Source organism: Microsporum canis, genomic scaffold (genome assembly GCF_000151145.1).
Source record: "Microsporum canis CBS 113480 supercont1.2 genomic scaffold, whole genome shotgun sequence".
Classification (NCBI taxonomy): Eukaryota; Fungi; Ascomycota; class Eurotiomycetes; order Onygenales; family Arthrodermataceae; genus Microsporum; species Microsporum canis.
This window is the reverse complement of record NW_003299168.1, coordinates 2,204,587-2,223,054: the sequence shown is the minus strand read 5'-3', so window position 1 is coordinate 2,223,054 and position 18,468 is coordinate 2,204,587. Positions and strand designations below refer to the sequence as shown.

The 18,468-nt window shown below is 46.7% G+C and overlaps 6 protein-coding genes across 6 annotated transcripts; 3 read left to right on the top strand and 3 right to left on the bottom strand.

The window, feature by feature from the left end:
- Positions 1-183: 183 nt before the first annotated feature.
- On the top strand, positions 184-1,695 carry MCYG_02280 (Mob1 family protein; the record flags this gene model as incomplete). Its single annotated transcript, XM_002849300.1, has 2 exons — positions 184-219; positions 295-1,695. 2 exons carry the CDS (start codon positions 184-186, stop codon positions 1,693-1,695), a joined length of 1,437 nt encoding a protein of 478 aa, XP_002849346.1.
- Positions 1,696-3,031: 1,336 nt separating this feature from the next.
- On the bottom strand, positions 3,032-6,658 carry MCYG_02279 (protein kinase domain-containing protein; the record flags this gene model as incomplete). Its single annotated transcript, XM_002849299.1, has 1 exon — positions 3,032-6,658. One exon carries the CDS (start codon positions 6,656-6,658, stop codon positions 3,032-3,034), a length of 3,627 nt encoding a protein of 1,208 aa, XP_002849345.1.
- Positions 6,659-8,890: 2,232 nt separating this feature from the next.
- Positions 8,891-9,862, bottom strand: MCYG_02278 (conserved hypothetical protein; the record flags this gene model as incomplete). The annotated part of the gene is made up of 3 exons (XM_002849298.1): positions 8,891-9,097; positions 9,185-9,470; positions 9,531-9,862. The coding sequence occupies 3 exons, from the start codon at positions 9,860-9,862 to the stop codon at positions 8,891-8,893; spliced, it is 825 nt and encodes a 274-aa protein (XP_002849344.1).
- A 424-nt stretch (positions 9,863-10,286) lies between these two features.
- On the top strand, positions 10,287-11,765 carry MCYG_02277 (conserved hypothetical protein; the record flags this gene model as incomplete). The annotated part of the gene is made up of 3 exons (XM_002849297.1): positions 10,287-10,413; positions 10,471-11,384; positions 11,469-11,765. 3 exons carry the CDS (start codon positions 10,287-10,289, stop codon positions 11,763-11,765), a joined length of 1,338 nt encoding a protein of 445 aa, XP_002849343.1.
- An 870-nt stretch (positions 11,766-12,635) lies between these two features.
- On the bottom strand, positions 12,636-15,972 carry MCYG_02276 (ATP-dependent protease La; the record flags this gene model as incomplete). Its single annotated transcript, XM_002849296.1, has 3 exons — positions 12,636-12,797; positions 12,864-13,081; positions 13,140-15,972. 3 exons carry the CDS (start codon positions 15,970-15,972, stop codon positions 12,636-12,638), a joined length of 3,213 nt encoding a protein of 1,070 aa, XP_002849342.1.
- Positions 15,973-16,342: 370 nt separating this feature from the next.
- MCYG_02275 (conserved hypothetical protein) lies at positions 16,343-18,133 on the top strand (the record flags this gene model as incomplete). The annotated part of the gene is made up of 3 exons (XM_002849295.1): positions 16,343-16,546; positions 16,580-17,853; positions 17,920-18,133. 3 exons carry the CDS (start codon positions 16,343-16,345, stop codon positions 18,131-18,133), a joined length of 1,692 nt encoding a protein of 563 aa, XP_002849341.1.
- Between the last annotated feature and the right edge of the window lie 335 nt (positions 18,134-18,468).

Genomic DNA, 18,468 nt, shown 5'->3' with positions numbered 1-18,468 from the left:
GTCTCACCATCAAGCTCCCCACGCTTACCCAGCCCTCCTCCCTTCACTGAAGTACAGATTCCACCACAGTCCCCGACTGCCAGTGACGGGAAAAGTGATGGATCCGACGAATTCCTAGGCATATCGCATGGTCAGAACGATGTATCAGCACGGAGAATCCGTCCCGGAACAAAAGCGGCGAATATGGCCTCTGGTCCCCCCTTAGTTCCACTCTCTGAGGTTCGTTCATTTTACCATAAGCAGCGTGGTAGAAGATGAATTAGCTAACAAGAACGATTTATCCCCTATGTATAGCTTGATTCCCCTTTCCAGCTCCAGGAACACCTCAAAGCCTCCTATCATCACTTCACGCAGCCCGCAGGCTCCGATAACATTGCACCGATAACCCGAGAAATCGCGCGAGAGCTGGCGGAACCCCCAGCGGGCGTGGAACGGTCACTATGGCTATATGAGTTGTGCCGGTTCCTTACCATGAAAGCGAACAATCTTGTTATTGCCTTCTTTGCCGAAGACCCACCATGCTCGGCGCAAACATGTCCGGAAATGCGCGCTTCTGAATGGCAATATCTCTGTGCCGTTCACGACCCTCCGAAATCCTGCTGTGCAATCGACTACTGCTGCCATACGCTCGACTGGGCAACGAATGTTCTCACATCACCTAAATTTTTCCCAAGCCGACTCACGCTCGGTTCTGATGCGACCGGAGGGCCTCAGGCCAGCATGAGACATCTTACCAATGTTTTCCGACGGGTATATCGAATATTTGCACACGCTTGGTTTCAACATCGGGGTGTTTTTTGGCAGGTTGAGGGGCACGATGGCCTTTACGTCTTTTTCAAAACAGTTTGCGATATCTACAGCCTTATTCCCGATGACAGCTATACAATTCCTCCAGAAGCAGAGGGTGAAGAAGCCTCTAACACCGATGCTGCTAGCCAGAACCAAGGTGTAAACAGAAGGTTGACTATTCTACGCAAGGATGATCCAGTAACTGTAACACCTCCCAACAGTCTCGAGGAGCCCAGCGCAGGTTTGGCCGCAGCAACTACAAGGCGGCATCGACATTCTCCGTCAACTGGGGTGGGCGTTACAACGATTGCTGAGGCAGCAGAAGATGACGATTTAAGCAGGAACACCCTGGGAGTTACCCAGCCATCCAAAGATTCTAAAGTTGAAAGGAATGAGAAGGTTGAAAAAATAGTGGAAGAACTAACTGAGGAACCGGAGCCACTGCCAACAAACGAGGAGCAAAATATCATACCCGAAACCGTACCCATGAAAGACAGTGAAACGACCAAGACAGAAAAGCCAGCTGTGGTAGAGGAAGCCACCCCAGCACCTTCGTTGCCCGAAGAAGTGGTGGCGGATTCCGATAAGGAGCCAGTCGAGGAAGCTCCTGGGTCTCCTGGTCCATCCGAGCCCACCACTTCGAGCATAGATGAAGAAGTGAAGGAGGACCAGACAACGAGTTCAGCTGAACCACAGGCAGAAGAAGGAGAAGAAATCGGTAAATCTCAATTGCCACAAAGTACTGAAACTGGAGAGGATGAGCAGAAGTCCGCAGCCGAACCTAAAGCCCCTACGGACGCTAGTGTTCCAAGCGAGGCGCAAGTTGAGCCAACCAAGGAAACCAAAGAAGTCGGAGAAACCAAAGGGAATGAAGCTGAGGAGCTAGAACCCAAAGCATCATCCTAAAGACATGGGTCCCATTCCACCCTCCTTACCGATGCTGTAGTGGGTACATCATCTATCTCACCATGGCAACGTCGATTCGTGCCGGATTCCCTTTGTTAGCGCGCGCGCCATACGGATGAACACTCTGTATATGATATTGCATTTTTTTTATTGTCGACTATTCTTCTCTTTTATTCCTTCTTCCCCTGTCTTTCATTGGCACTGGGAGATGATTCATCTTTTGGACGCACGACGGCGGACGGCGGACAGCCACTTTCTATTTAGACAACACTCGCAAGCCAAAATATCCCACGTATATACCCTTGGGTCATACTTGGATGCCTCTCCTTTGCGAATCCTTTTCTTATTTTTTTCCTTCTCATCTCCAGCTGATATATTTTCCCACCTTACACATGTATATGTATTTTTAACGACTCTCGGCATTTTATTTAAAAGAATAAAATATGTAATGATTTTCAGGAAATTCCTCTCGGCTCACCTCACCTTACCTGTCATATAATATATTTTAAACTCGGCTGATTCCAGGCAAAAATGAATGGCTTTATCAGCTGGAACGGAACATAATATATATTATTTACTATATAAGTCACCAGGCAACGCCGTTTCAACACGTAAAGCTACAACGCTAGACTGTGGTGCTGGATCGCCAAAAAGGAAACGGGCATCCCGTAGAAACAAAATGCTTGCAAGCCAAAAAAGCGCAAAGGTACAGCAGGGGCAGGCAAACAAAGGCCATCACTGGGTTTCCCTGTCTCTCAGAGTGCTAAAATCATACCCGTGTCGTCATTCGTTAAACAAATAAATTATATACTGTACTTGAAATGAAATTGAACAGGCATGAAAGGAAGAAGAGATACTCCAAAGAATCTCCAAAAGGACGCCAAAATTTGCATACATCAGTGCTAAAAGGGGTAGTTAAACTTTTTGCTCATTCCGCTTTTTTTTTTTTTTTCTTTTTTTTCGTTGCCGAATATGAGAAGTATAGATCGTTCATTATATAGGGTATATGGGAAAGAAAATGGCTGGAAATGGCTGATTTATAGAGGCAGAGAAGTAAGACATAAATGCATAACATCAAATCAACAAGCAATAAACGGAATGACAAATGAAAGAACAAACGGAAATGAAACAAACGAAATGGGTAACATTAAGGAAAACACCACGCTCCTCCTACTAAGAATGATGCAATAAATGGACTGAAATTAGATAGCATTCAGTATCAAATACAAGTGTCGAAGTGGGAAAAATAACATTTTTTTGATGAGAAGGTTTCCGGATAGTGCGGATATTTTAGGTATGGGCGACCGTGAGTCGAGCTCATCTATGTGTTGAATAATCAATTGTGAGAAGGGTTTATAGGTAGCACCGACGAAAATAATTCGGCACAGGGGGTATTTGTATGGGCTTCCTTCGGTTTCGGGGAATCAGATATCTTCTCGTGAGAAAAGGCTGGATTAATTGGCAATTTGGACGACAGGAGATTACAACCAACTGTGTCGAAATGCGACTTGGTTACGCAATCAGATTGCTGGCCTCTGTATCCGGGGTTGATTGGGAGTAGCGACAAGAAAAGGTCGTCGGGACGCGGATGAGGAGAGGTGGAATACATCGTGGGTGTTTTGAGAGGTGCCATTGCAATAGGCGGTGACCTCGTGAGGTGTAGGTTATGATGAATCCGCGTGTTTAAGTTCCTGGTTTGAATGACGTTCTGTCCTTCGCAACGTGGATTAATTGGCAGAGTGGATGTTAGGAGGTCACTATGAGATGATTGTGAGTAACCGGCCTGACACCCGCTGGGCTCCTGGTAGCAGTATCGTGGGTTAATCGGTAATGCAGATGTGAGTAGATCATTGGGACCAAAGCTCGAATAGCTAGAAGACACAGGGCTGTTAACTGCCGCGTTTCTAGAACTTGTTTGTTTAGAAGTAGATTCTGAGCTGGGAGCAACGGCCTCCGTGACCTTTTGACTGCTTGGCAGCTTTTGTAGGACTGGATTAGTGCGAGGTTGCGTATTCAGTGCCTGACAACTTCCAGCCTTTTGTTCACCGTGACACGGGTTGATCGGGAGCACGGAGTTGAGGAGGTCCTCGTGAATCGGGGCTGAGGATCTGGGGGATATAGGGGCAATACCGGTAACCAAAGCCGATTTGGTTTGTTCGCGTGGAGGAAAGTCACGATCTAGAGGATCGATATAAGCCGGATTAATTGGCAAATTTGAAGATAAGAAATCGTCATCGGCATACTTATTCAAGAGGGGAGTTTCGAACCCAGGCTTGTCATATCGAGGATTAATCGGTAAGTCGGATGTGAGGAGAGTGTCGTGGGGGGCTGGTGACTTAGCGGACGTTTCAGACGGCAACGCAAGATGATAATCATGTTCCACAAATGTAGGCAAGTCGGGGTCAGCTGTGTTCATGAAATCTGGATTAATTGGTAGTCGAGAATTTGAAAGGTTCGCGGAGCCAACTACGGGCGCAGGGTCTTCATCCCTCCCTTTTTCACGAGGTTGACGTTGCTGGCTGGTTTCCTCGGTTCTATCGGTACCCTTTTCATCATAACACTCTAGGTAGGGTTGGCCAAATTCTTCAGAAACAGGAAGGGAGTCAAGTGAAAGATGACTCTGGCCAGGCACTGGGTAATCATCATGCACCGGGTATGGCGAATCGGGTTCAATATGATCATGCGTTTGGGGAATGTAATTTTCACCAACGGGATAGCCGCTCCTAGGATGTTCCTGGAGGCCTGTAGACCCAAAATCATCGAATCGAGGATCCAATTCCGTCTCTCTGTCCTGGCGGTCCAAGAATTCCATTTCGGATAAACCCATAGTGGCATGGTGTGAAGTTAGGGCAGGTCTAACATAGCCAGGATTAAAATAAGGGACTGGATGATGCCCATTTCCCCAGTGATTCCTAGGTAGAAATTGTCCGTTCTGATCAAGCCCATTTTGAGATTCATGAATCCCATGCTCGCCGTGATGGTGAGCAGCCTGTAGGTTACTATTCACACAATGAAAATCAGGGCTATTCCTTGACGGAGGTATTATCACAGGTTCTACTCCCATATGTTGGTAGCGAAGGCGTTCTTCCATGGGTACACTGGCAAAATGCATTCCCTTAGCATGCTGGTCCATGTACATAGAATTCAGTTGATAATTGTAGTTAGCTTGGGCGTGCCCCTGATATAATCCGTTGAGACTTTGCATTGGAGCGTATCGGGGAACCTCGGCACCAAGCATGGGGAGATCTTCCTCTCCCTGATCGTCGAACAAGGCGAGGAGGTCCTTCGCAGATAAGCGGCCTTGTGGTCGTTCGTTCAAGCAAATATCGACTATTCTCCTGAAATAGGCTGGAATTGCCATGTCATCCGGAATAAAAAGGGGGCGAGGTTGCCTCCCTGGTTCATCTTCCTCCATAGCGAGAGCCCAAAGAGTCATTCCGAGTTGATATAAGTCAGATTTCACACCAATATACATTGATATCCTCTGCTTACTTTCCAATTTTTTGGCAAACTCTGGAGGTTCCCATCCAATCGGGCAGCCTCGGCGGTTGATGTCAATTATCTTTGCGTCATCATGTTCATCCACAACGACATTAGACACGGTAAAGTCACCTTGGACGAAGCCAGCTTCGTGGATATCCCCGAGACCTTTTATAATCTGTTTAGCCCAACGCTCTCTACGTTTCCAAGAAAGTTCACCCTTGAAGTCATAAAACAAATCAGCCAAGGCGCCCTGTTCCGCATAGTCTATCAAAAGACCTTTAACCAATGTTCCTGTGTCATCGACAACGATTGCTCTGAAATTTATAACGTTGGTAGAGTCAAGAAGAGCATGAAGGGCGTTAATTTCGTATAAAAACTCCTCGACAGTGTCCGGGCCTGTAATTTCCTTCTTCACGTAATCCTTTCCGTGGTATTTTACTCGGTAGACAAACCCAGATAAATGTGAGTCAAAGTCTAGCTCACTTTCTGGAATAAACAAGGGTTTGAGATACTCGACGCTGGAAATTGGTGGGAAAATAATGACCTCATTCACATCTTCGGTAACGTGTACGTGCAGGCGGCCATCGCGAGTTTCCAGTTTAAGGTTGGTGACGGTGTCGTAGAACTGAATCTCATCAATTGACTCACGGATCGATTCGTATATATGTGCATTTTTTTCACGATGGTATTGGAGCTTTTTCAGGTCTGACTCGAGGGATTCAGGCTCAGCATTACGGTAATCACAGGATACTGTTACCTTTCGCCATCGGTTTGGAGTCTCCGCATACGTGATGAAGAATTTTTCACGATCAGATTTGTCTCGGAACCGCATGCTAAGATTTAGTATCCATTTCTTGTCTAGTTCGGCCTCTAGTTCGTTATCGATAGTACCCTCAGAGGGAGGGCCATATTCCGAAGCCATATCGGTTTTTGGTTGTTGTTCAGGGTCCAGTTGAACCGGTGAGGGTTCATCATTTATTAACGTAGGCGATGCCTGGGCCGATATATCATAGTCTTCCGTAGACAAAGCTGGAGCAGAAATTCGGGGAGAGTAAGGTTGGAGTGGGGAAATTGGTCTACATGGGCCGATGTCGCCCTGGCGGTCGGCGGAGTAGGCACGTCTATGGCTTGAGCCAGTCTCTGAGGGAGTGAGATGGTCTCGTCGCTCTGAATTCTGCCGTTTGAAGGTTGGAGCTCGGGGTAAGCCAACGGTGACGTTCGACGGGCTGGGCTGAGGGAGCGAGGGCGCCAACTGCTCACCATCCGTAACAGATACGTCACCGTCGATATCATCGTCATCATCGTGCACACCCTTTTTGCTTGGACGAGGAAGGCCCGCTAGACGCTGGCGACTCAGTTCCCGTGCAATGAACTGCGAGTGAGATTCAATGCCTTCGCCGTCCCTCCCCAGCCAGTTACGAAGTCCAAGACGGTGGAACAAGCTGTGTCTGACTGGGGGAGCGGCCTTGAGGTCAGGCATGAGGAAGAATGGGTACAAGAATGGGCCTGGTGCGTCGGCAATTGAGATGGCCATGCAGCACGACGCGAGGCGAGCTTGGGCTCGACAGCGTGACAGCTGACCTGGATGACTGGCTGGACAAGCGCGGAATGTCCATAAGAAAAGACCGGCGAGGCAGGAAGTGAGATGGAGAGCCTGTCGACCAGGTTGCGTGAAAGAATACGGCTGGAGGCTCTGGCTCTGGGTCCTCCAGCGGCAAACGAGAAACGGGCTTTACATGCAGCCAGCCAACAGCAGATAGTCGAGGAGGGGCTGCGTTCGTGTAACTAGAGGCAAGGGGGATTCATCATAATATAATTATGAACCGCGAGAAGGAAGAGAGAAAAATAAAATAGCGAAGAGTTTGGTTATGTGCAGCGTTCTGGTTGGACCGCCCAAGTCACGCAGAACCAGCGTCAGTTCAATTGAAACGAGGTTTGCTGAAGAGGTAACCAGAGATTAGCAAAATTCCTCGTCCAGCTAGTCCTCATAGGAGGACACAAAAGAGGGAGAGAGACTTGGTGTTGTTGTTGTTGCTGTTGGTTGTTGTTGAGAGAAAAGCGAGTTTGAGGGTGAAAATTCAGAATGAGGCTGGTGTTGGCCGTTTTTGGCGACCGCTTCTTCTTCTTTTTTCTCACTCTGCCTTTTTGACTACAACAACAACACGACAACAGAACCCAGCCACCGAGCAGAGATAAGGACACGCAGAGAAACATAGGAGAAGGATAGGAGAGGCAGGTTAGACAACTTGCACGAATGACATACCGAGTTCGAAGCCAAACACAGGCTGATGGTGGAGGGCGAGAGACGACGTCTGCTGTGTGGCATGGAAATGTACAACATGCGGCCTGCCAGCGAGCTAATAGCGACTCAGTATGGCCGAAAGGTTTCCAAGGGGTCCCCCTCGGTGCTGGATATTGGATGGTTGCTGAAGAGACTCCCTGATGATACATACAGCCCTTGGTTGACTCCGTACAGATGCTGCGGAAAATATTATAAAGACACTGGTTGTCTTCTAGAAGATCAGGCAAAAAAAAAAAAAAAATACGGCTTTCTATGGATAATAATAATAATATAGCGGCCCATCAGACGGTCGCATCCATGGTTCATTTTCCCGCAAAGTTACAAGCGGGAACTGGCGGATATCAGTCTTTTAATTCCCCTTGTCCGGTCTCTCTCCCAGCCCTTCTCTGGATCGTATAACGTCTTGTTTTTAGTCAACGACCTCCAGGCAGCAGCATCAAATTCCACGGGATATCGTACTTATGACTCTTTCCCACGGCAAGAAAAGAAAAATAGTCGATGGAATTTTTTTTAATTTAAACTTCACCATGCGACTGCTGAGGGGCGGTTGGAGCCAGGATATCGTTGGGCACGACGTGGATAGGGCTGCCTACGTTAAACCTTGCATTAGTGACAGTTCTCCTTTAGCGCTGCTTTGTGCTGGCTCCAATTGACCAACCCAACCCGCCGGCGCTCACGCATGATGTTTTACTCTTTCAAAGACAAGTATATTCCTGTCGACTGGTGTGGATCGGCAGAGAGAAAGAAAAAGGACAGGCTGCGGCAGGGCAACATCTAAAGTCGAGTAATGGTTGTGAACTCCATTTTGACTGGCTGATTTTGCCTTTTACCCTTTAACAAGTGGCCTTGTCTTTTACCCAGGCTTGACCTCGCTCGATCCTTTATTTATTTCAACTGAGGGAAAAGGGGGAAAAGAAAAAGAAAAACCTCCTTACTGGCGGTCTAGTTCATTGTCAATCCCCACTGTCCCCTCTGGAGGGCCTTACTAAAGTTCAGAGAGAGATGGTGCATCGGCCCGTGCTGGTGACCTCATCGTACCTTCAAGGGTTTTACGAGCCTCGTCGATCGGTACATTCGATATTTCTCTGCACAACGAAAGGCTAATCTGCAACGAAGCATCAACCCAGTCGAACTTTTTCTCGAAAATATACGGGGGAAAGTGAAAGCCCTACTACATTCTAATTTTGTGCAATAGCCCATTCACTGAAAGTTTGTCAAATATCTGCCATTCAGCTAAACGACGAGCCGGCGCTATTAGGCAGCAGAGAAACAAGTTATCTAATACGACAAATTTAAGCATTAAATCCGCATTCATACTTTGAAGTAGCATTACATAAATAGCATTCTTACATTCTGTTAAGCTAGCGTAATAAAGGAGACAACAAATATGCTAACGTCGCCAATAGCTCATCACTTGGCCTTAGCTCCCCTCACAACCGGGTCGGGAGGACTGAGAATCCATTGCACAGCAGTAAAGGCTGCTTCTTTATCATATTTTTCTTCGCCGAGGTCGTAGATAGCTCTCAAGGTATAGGTGAGCGTTGGATATTTCTCTGACGGGTTCAAAGTCGCTTGGACTACGCGCACCTGCGCACAGATACATGTCACAATAGTGGCCTTCGGTCCGTTAGCACTCGCACAGAAATGTAGATAGATATAATAGGACAAACAAAGTAAATAAAGGATGGGAAAGGGTAAGCATACAGTCAAGAGCCCTCCCTTATATCTTGGTTTAGCTTTATACCGATTGCTGTCAGGATTCCATGTCATCACGTTCATTTGGCGGCAGAAGATTGAAGTAGCAGCCAGCAGTTCGGACTTTCGAATATGATCTTTTTTGTCAACCTGCTTTTCTGAGTGGCATGTCCAGTCGCGCATAATGCAGCTCCAGTGGTTATCGTTCAGATAGAAGAGCCGAACTCCCTTGATTCGAGGGTATGACTGGATCGTGATGCTCTCACCGAGAGTGCTAAAGAGAGGACCATCAAATCTGACAGGACGTCAACAGGGAATTAACAGAATAAAATAAAATAGTAGTGTATAATCTTACTCTGCAGATTTCGTACTGGGAACTTTCTTTAGAGCCTGATAGGCAGCACTCTCCAGGAATCCAGAAAACTGCCAGTCGTTTGGGAGCCACCCTCCTTTATTTGGATGATTTATTCTCTCGCAATCGCGGATAGCCTCCAAGAGTTCAGGAGAAGTTGGAAAGACAACCTTTTGCCCAGTGAAATCCTTACATTTTACTTCAAGATCTGGTGTCCTCTCCAGCCATTCGAAGGAAAATGAATTCGGCGCGTAGGACATATACCCACGAAAGAAAGATGCCATACACAGGCTAACAGATGCTGGAGAGCTAAATGGGACTTTTTCCAATTCCATGGTGGTTGTGAATGAGATGTTCCCACGGCCAGCTGATGTTGATTTTGAGAATGTGAACAAGTTCGAATTGATGGCTGCTGGTGTTGGGCCGTCAACGTTTGGAGTTGGAAAGGAGGAAATAACCTTCACTATGGAAAAGAGTTACTCCACAATGGAAACGGGCAGGCAGCAGCCCACGTGACTGAGGCTACAGTGAATTAAGCGCCGGACTTCCCTTTACAGCTTAGCCCCTCTCCTCTTCCCCCTACTCCGCCCTCTTCTTCCCATGTTTCTTCTCTCCCACCTTCTCCTACTTGTTCTTAGCATCTTCACCGCATCTCTTCCTGCTGTCTCTGCTTATATTCTCTATTTTAAAGGTTGCACTTGAGATTGAATTGATAAACTTCCACAGCGCGTCTACAGAGTTTCGTGATACATAACTACTATGGCAACTCTTCGTCGAAAGGCAGCAGAAGGCCTGGATAAAATCCCCTCCAACGAAGGAGAATGGCGTGCAGCGATACAAAAATATGGCCTTCAACAACGCACTCTCGAGGATCTGTGCAAGGAAGGTAACTAGTTAATTACACCCTTAACAAGCCTAAAAAATTTAACCTAACAACATACAGGGCGTTTCTCTGCATCGTCGGTCCCAAAGGAGGCATTCCTTACCTTACGATGCATTTGGCCTGAAAAGAAGAATGTCGAGGATGCCATGGAATATATTACAGACCTGGAGTATTTCTTCACCGAGGACCATTCTCACGACGCAGCAAATATAATAGGAACGAATCTTCTTGGACTAGATAAGCTTAAGAATCTTGTTAGCATTATATGTCCATCAAAAGAACCTCGCCTAAGCACTCCACCCAAGTACTCTGGAACGCTTGCGGATAACCTAGGCCCTTTCTCGATACTGGTTAATATATTTAACCAACTTCAGGACAAATCAATTCATACCGAAGTAGATGTTCAGCAGGTAGGCTGGGCTCCACAAACAAGGCGACACTTCGATCCAATGCAAAGCCCAATTCGGGAACACCCGCAAAGTCCAAGTCGCCAGCTATTCGAATCAGAAGATTTCGACATGGAAGATGTTGACATGGATGATGCCGGCAGTCCTGCCCCTCCTCTTCACCCTGTTGTCACTGCTCCTGTAGAGCTAGAAGACGAGGAACCACCTCGTCGGACCCCAACCGAGACTCTTGTTACTGATTTTATGGTCACCTTTCTTGGGGGCTTAGCAAGCCTTGTTCAACCTCACAGCTCTAGGCCCCTTTGCATTGCAAACTCCTTTGAGACAACGTTTCAATTTGGTCCTTTACGTAATACTCGTCAGCAACAAGGCGAGGTTCAATACCGAGCTCGTGTCGATGGTAGTATTCCTTTCAGTACATCTCTGTCCGGAATGCTACGTGAAGCTGCAATTTTCGAAGCGAAGCGCGCTGTGCGTAAGGAGAGTGATGGTAGCATCCCTGTGTTGGCCCAGCAGTCAATGGAGCATATCGCCTACATTTGGAAGCGCCATGAAAGCGATCAGGCCGTAAGAATTCCTTGGTTTTCTTTTCTTTACTGCGGTATCTCGTCTCTAAACTGGAAACCTTTACTAACCGAACCTGTGTCATAGTGGAAGAAAAAGAAGAAGACTTACCATACCTTTATGGTAGCCCAAGACCATTTACAATTCCACATCAGTATCGGCACTTATGATAACAAATACCTTGAGTATATTTTTGCGTCAAATTCTCAGATTGTACTTCCTTTTCAGGGGCCAGTACCATTTCTTAAGATTCAGGAATTCGGTCCGTTTGATATTGCCAACCAAGACGGCCTTACACTTTTCTCAAATATAATGCTCTCCTTTATCCTCCAGCAGCTTGAGCAAACATCGGCTAAATCCATCTTTAAAGAGGCACTACGTTGATGTTTGGACATTACAGCTACGACAAATTCGAGATTTAATTTATAACTGCTACTTCTGCTCTCTATATCTAGAGTTTGCAAATTATCCTCTCTCTCCTGCATAAATAATGGATATAGGGGATACCACTATGAAATGAACCTGACTCAACTTTTTATATACACGTTCTAGCGCCCATAATTGCTTCCAGAAAATTAATGCCTGATACAGTTCGTATATACCTAATAGTTTTACCCTTCATTATATTGATAAATTCGTTAAGTCTAACTGTCGTTGAACCCTTTGCTGTTGAATTAACTTAATATTCGTTCGATTATATATAGTTATAGTTAAAGTTTATAGAGAAGGTTTGTTAGCCGTGATTAAAGTTTATCGAGGAAAGATTAGATTAGATAAGATTAGATTATACTTCAATAGCCAACGATCATAGCGAAGAATAAAGCAGGAGCGGTATTAATATCCGTAGAAGTACAGAGAAACACCAGAAGGAATAAATAGTGGAATTCTACAGATATCGTTTATCGTGATGCTAATATACAGGAAAATATGTAGCCAAACTAGGAAGCAACCCCAATGTACATTAACTCAAGCCAATGCCCTAGGATGGGATCTTGCTCATCTTTTTCCTCTTCCTCATCCGCCCTCCCTCCTTTTCCTCGAAACTTTGCCTATCCTTTGTCTATTTTCCAACAAAATAGAGTGGCCCTGATAACAAGGAGTAAAGAAAAAGAGGGAAATAATACCCAGTGCAACTCCGACCCATGCTTGAGGAACCAATGTATGACAAAGAGAGGAGGGGTAGACAAACCATGCGTATGGAAATGGGAACAAGGGTTTCTATATAAGTAAATTAAGGCAATGATAGACGTAAAACTAGTCTTCGTCTTCTTGGGCCTTCTTATCGGCCTTCTCTGGTTCAGCAAGCTGTGCAGACCATAGTTGATTTATAGCTTGCCGGTCAATATTGCTAAACACTAGGTCAAATATATCGGAATACCAACTGGCAGCGTGACCTTCTATTCCTTCTTTAATATTCTAGAAATAAAATATATAAGGTTAGCCGTTGTATATAACTCGATGAATTACCGCAGAGAAGCATACCTCAGGGAGCTCTAGCCAATCAGACATATTGTCTGCGGGGAATATGATGGTCTTGGCTCCTGCACGGCGGGCAGCCACAGTCTTCTCACGCAGTCCTCCGATCCGCAATACCTTTCCTGTTACTGTAAGTTCACCAGTCATGGCAATAGCGGGGTCAACGGGCTTGTCGAGGGCGAGGGATAGTAGGGCAGTTGCCATGGTAATACCAGCAGAAGGGCCTATAAATGGCGTTAAAATCACGGCTAGGTAGATAAAATAAGGGGATTGAGGACATACCATCTTTTTGCACTGCACCCTCAGGGCAATGAAGGTGAAGCCTTGCTTTGTCAAAAAACTTATTCTCAGGGAATTCTTTAGCCATAAGAGATTTTGCAAAGGAGTATGCAATAATTGTAGACTCCTTCATTACGCTCATCAAGTTGCCAGTCTGTTCAAAGCCGGGCCGGGAAGATGGTGACAGTGCAGATTGTAAGATTGATTCCACATATAGTGCAGCACCGCCCATGCTTGTCCATGCAAGGCCCATTGCAACACCAGGTGGTGTGGTATCATAAAGTCGATCCGATGTAAAGACGGGTGGGCCAACATAATCTTTTAGATTGTCTTTTCCAATAGAAACGTGAACATCTGATGGAACTTGCACAGCTTCTAGCTTCGGGGTTTCTTGGCTTGCGGATTCCATTGTAGCTTCAGTCTCTCCCTTTGTATTTGCTTCCTGTTCAGCCCTAACTTCTTCCCTAACATTGGTTTCTTCTGAAGGCTCTTCGTCTGGTAGATCTTGGATGATTTTCAATGCTGCTTTCCTGTACACTTTTTCAATTTGTTTCTTGAGGTTGCGCACACCACTCTCACGACAGTAAGATTTTATTAGCTCTTCTATACCCTCTTTTTCAAGAGTCACGTCCACCTGTTTCAAGCCACTGACTTCTTTGGCCGCAGGAGCAAGGTATCGCTCAGCAATGGCCATTTTCTCATCAGCAACATAGCCGGAAAGCTCAATCAATTCCATTCGATCTAGCAAAGGGCGGGGAATAGTATCGGTCATGTTTGCCGTGCAAACGAAAAGCACCTTGGAGAGATCCACAGGGATATCCATATAGTGATCGAGGAAAGAAGAATTTTGCTCTGGATCGAGTAATTCAAGCAGTGCTGATGCTGGGTCTCCCTGATGCCCTCGTCCAATTTTATCAATTTCATCAATAAGAATAAGGGGATTTTCGGTCTGGCATTTCTTGAGGGCTTGGATAATTCGGCCAGGGAGAGCCCCGACATAAGTCCTTCGATGGCCCTTTATTTCGGCCACATCTGTCAAACCGCCAACACTGAATCGATAGTACTGTCGGTTTAATGCGCGCGCAATGGATTTTCCAATACTCGTCTTTCCTACACCGGGCGGTCCGACAAAACAAAGAATCTTCCCTTCGACTGTTCCACGGAGTTTCCCTACAGCAATGAATTCGAGAATTCGGTCCTTTACGTCCTTTAGACCGTAATGATCTTCATCCAAGACCTTCATAGCATTCTTGACCCCGAAATTCTCCTCACTCCTTCGGCCCCATGGAATCTGTGTTATCCAGTCCAGGTAGTTTCTGGTAACATTAAATTCAGAAGCTGCAGGCTCCAGGTGTGCGAGTTTGTTCAATTCTTCATCAAATACTTTCCTCACAACATCAGGCATGGCGAGTTTTTCAGCTTTCTCCTTAAACTTCTCCACAAGTTTATCCTTTCCGTCGGACTCAATTCCTAGTTCCCGACGGATACCTTTCATCTGCTCCATTAACCAGTATTCTCGCTGGCGCTTTTGTATCTTAGCCTCAACATCCTTTGAGATCTTGGACTGAAGTTGGGCATTCATAAGTTCCTTTTTCAAGACAACCAAAGCTTTAGACAGGCGTTCCTCAACATTCATGGTTTCTAGAACATCCTGCAGCTCCTTGATTTCCCCAGCAGACACAGCCGCGGCAAAATCGGCTAATTTGGCGGGTTCCTCGATAACATTTCCGGCCGATTGGCTCATGGAAAAGGTGGAAATCTGGTCACGGAATAAGGGATTCAGATTTGCAACATCCTTGAAAACGTTGACTATTTCACTCGTAACCGCACGTATGACAGGGCTCTTCTTGTCGATGGGTTCTTCCACCAGATTGTTTACATTAACTATACTCACGGGATACTTCCGTAAGAACGCTGATGGTTCATATAGACCTGTATCCTTGGTGGTTTGTTCTGTAGTCCCTTCCTCGAAGCTTGCCACAACATCACCTTGTTTATCGGTTGATGAGTCTTTCGATGGCTCTTGATCACCGACGTCTTTCTGCGAGTTATCACGAGATGGGAGAATGGACGTCATTTTTATTCTTCGGTGCGGGTATAAAACTGCCGTAAGGCCACTCTCATCTCCATGAACGGGGAAAGCGCTTGTAATTTGGGCAAATACACCGACATCATGAACCTCGTCTATGCTGTCAATGACATCTTTATCGGCAGCTTCATCCTTGAACAAGAAAGCTCCGACGTAGGGTTGCCCTCGTTTCATCATTTCTTGTATGGCGGATACAACGTTCGGGTCTTTGATCGTGATAGCCTTATAAAATCCAGGGAACAGAGGTCGTCGAGCAATTGGGATGGCCATCACCTGTGGATAGACATCCGGTATCGTCGGTTTCTGGAGCGCCTTTTCTGAAGATCCCTTTCTTCCTCGCCTCCCTCCGTCACCACTCCCACTCCCGCTTCCGCTAGAACTGCCACCGCTGCCAGCTCCCGCCTGGCTTGGCCTTGAGTCTGATCGCCCCTCTGACAATGGAATTGGGCCTGGTTCATCAGATTTTCCTTTACCTTCAGAAGGTTCCTCAGGCTTTATTTTCTCTTCGCGTTCTGCTTCCGCCTCGTTTCCTTCGCTTTTGTCCTTCTTTGGTTGTGGCGGAGATGGTTTCTCTTTTAGTCGGGCTGGAGTCGAAGAGAGACTGCGCGAGAATGGTAGTTGAGAAGTTCGAACATCTAGGCGAGAGAAAGCAATCTGTCTGATTAGGGGACTGTAGGCTCTGTACCGAACATCCTGGGAGGTCCGACGAAGAGCTATTCTCCACGGCAGACTGATGCCCCGAATCATCCTCGCGGTTGGTACCAAAAAAAAAAAAAAAAAAAAAAAGAAAGAGATCAAAACTAATAACGAATGAAGGCCCCCAAACCAAATATAATACAGCACTCCGTACAGCCCTTCAAGACAGCAATTCCCCGAGCTGACGAGAAAAAGAGTAGCTAAAGAGACAACTTCGAGATTTGCCGGATCGAACTTGATGTTTTTTTTGCTCTTTTTAGTCATTCGGGGATGGCAGCTGGAAAAACTATTTGGCCGAAGTTCCGGGGAAACTTTTTTTTTTCTTGAATGTTCGAAAAGAAGAAGAAGAAGTCGAAGAGCTTTCTCGTTCTCCTCGTTATATACAAATTAATATACTTGATCGCGTTTATATTATCTTCCCATGAGTGTCACTGCGCCCGGGCTGCCGCTAGCAGTCTCTGTTCCTTGCCGTCTGTTGCGAACGTCGAGATCTTATAGAAGTCAATGCCTTGACTTCAGCCGGCATGTGCAGTCACGGTCATATCAGACTGATTCCAAGGCCTGGAATGGCCAGAGGCCTACTGTTAGACCGAGCAATGCGCAGTCATTGAACCATTCATCAAGAGTAAGTGGGCTATTATTAACCGAAACCGCAAAGCCAAGTATCATCTTCGCTCACATCGATCCACAGCAATTCCATGCAACAGCTCCCGTCCAAGCGGCAGCAAAAAATCCTTACAGCGTCTTGGGTGTTAGCAAAGATGCATCAGCTTCGGAAATTAAGCGAGCATACTACGGGCTGGCGAAAAAATTTCATCCAGATACAAACAAAGACCCCAATGCTAAAGACAAGTTCGCCGAAGCGCAAACCGCCTACGAGACTTTATCCGACCCCGAAAAGAAGAAGGCCTTTGATACGTACGGATCTGCTGCATTTGATCAGAACGGTGGCTTTAATCCTGGCGCTGCTGGCGGCGGTCCCTTTGGAGGGGCAGGTGGCTTTCATGGGTTTGGCGGCTTTGGAAGCGGCGGGGGTTTTGGAGGAGGGTTTTCCGCAGATATAAATTTTGATGACATCTTCGGTGCCTTTGCTAAAGCTACTGGTCGCAATCCACGCGGTCATGGGTCGCCCTTCTCCAGCGTTGCGGTTGGAGACGATATCGAGGTTCAGGCAAATATCTCGTTCATGGAATCGGCCAAGGGAACAACCAAGGATATCAACATCACGCCCTTGGTTACATGTAATTCGTGTAAGGGAGAAGGATTGAAGGACGGAAAGAAACGATCACGTTGCAGCACCTGTGGCGGAACCGGCGCACAGATCCATGTTATCCAAGGCTTCCAGATGCAGAGCACATGCGGAGCTTGTAATGGAACGGGCTCGTTGATCCCAAGAGGCTCCGAATGCAACACATGTAGCGGTGGAGGTGTTGTACGAGAACGGAGGACTGTCAAGGTTGATATCCCAGGGGGTGTAGAAGACGGGATGAGGCTACGGGTTGCCGGTGAAGGTGACGCCCCCATGGCAGAACCAGGAACCCGCACACAGCGAGGGAACCTCTTCGTCTTTATACGGGTTGCTGCGGACCGTCGGTTTAATCGCTCTGGATCTGATGTCTTGTACACTGCCGCCATCCCTCTCACAACCGCGCTTTTAGGGGGTGAAGTTACAGTCCCCACGCTAGACGGGGAGGCTAAGGTCAGAGTTGGCACTGGAACCGGAACTGGTGATAAGATTACCTTGCCAGGAATGGGTATGCGAAAGCTCGGTGGCAGGAGAGCAGGCAACGGGGACTTGAAGGTTGAATTCAAGGTCACCATGCCGAGATCTCTGACTCCCAACCAGCGAACAATCCTAGAGGTTCTTGCAGATGAGATGGATGATAAGACTGCGAAACGAATTATGAATGTCAACGAAATGAAACCTGAGAGGTAAGCATTCCCAAGCCCATGAATATCCAGCTTCATCAAGGGTTAATGTATACTCAGTTCTTCTAGCAAGTCATCAACGGAAGGAGGAGGCAACGGACAGAAGGGCCAAGGTTTCATCAAGTCTGCTTGGGACAAGTTGATGAACCATCGCAATTCATGTTCAAGTTCAAGCAAGGGTCCATCCGGCTCCAACGAGAAGAAGGGACCCTCAGCGCAACCTGACCAGCACAAAGAGTCTGACCAACCGAACGAGTCTAAAAAGGCATCAGGCTCTGGCTAGTCGTGTCCCCTTGGATGGTATTCAATCCTGTCCGTTTATTTTCTTCTTCTTTCTCATAGCGTCGGGCGAGGTATATCTTTTCCTTCATACAACATTTTAACTCCCCCTTTTTCTTTTGACTGTACATTATGTTTCTGTATACTCCTCATCATCCAAAACCAAAGCCAAAGCCACCTAGCAGGCGTTTCTCTTCATACTCAACATCTTATGTTTACATGTTGGACGCACCTTTTTTTGTTACCTTTTAGCCTTGCTTATTACTTCTCGAGGCTTCTACTCCATGCTCTCCCCCTTTTGAAGACTCCCCGGCCTCTCAACCCACAGCATGCTCCCTT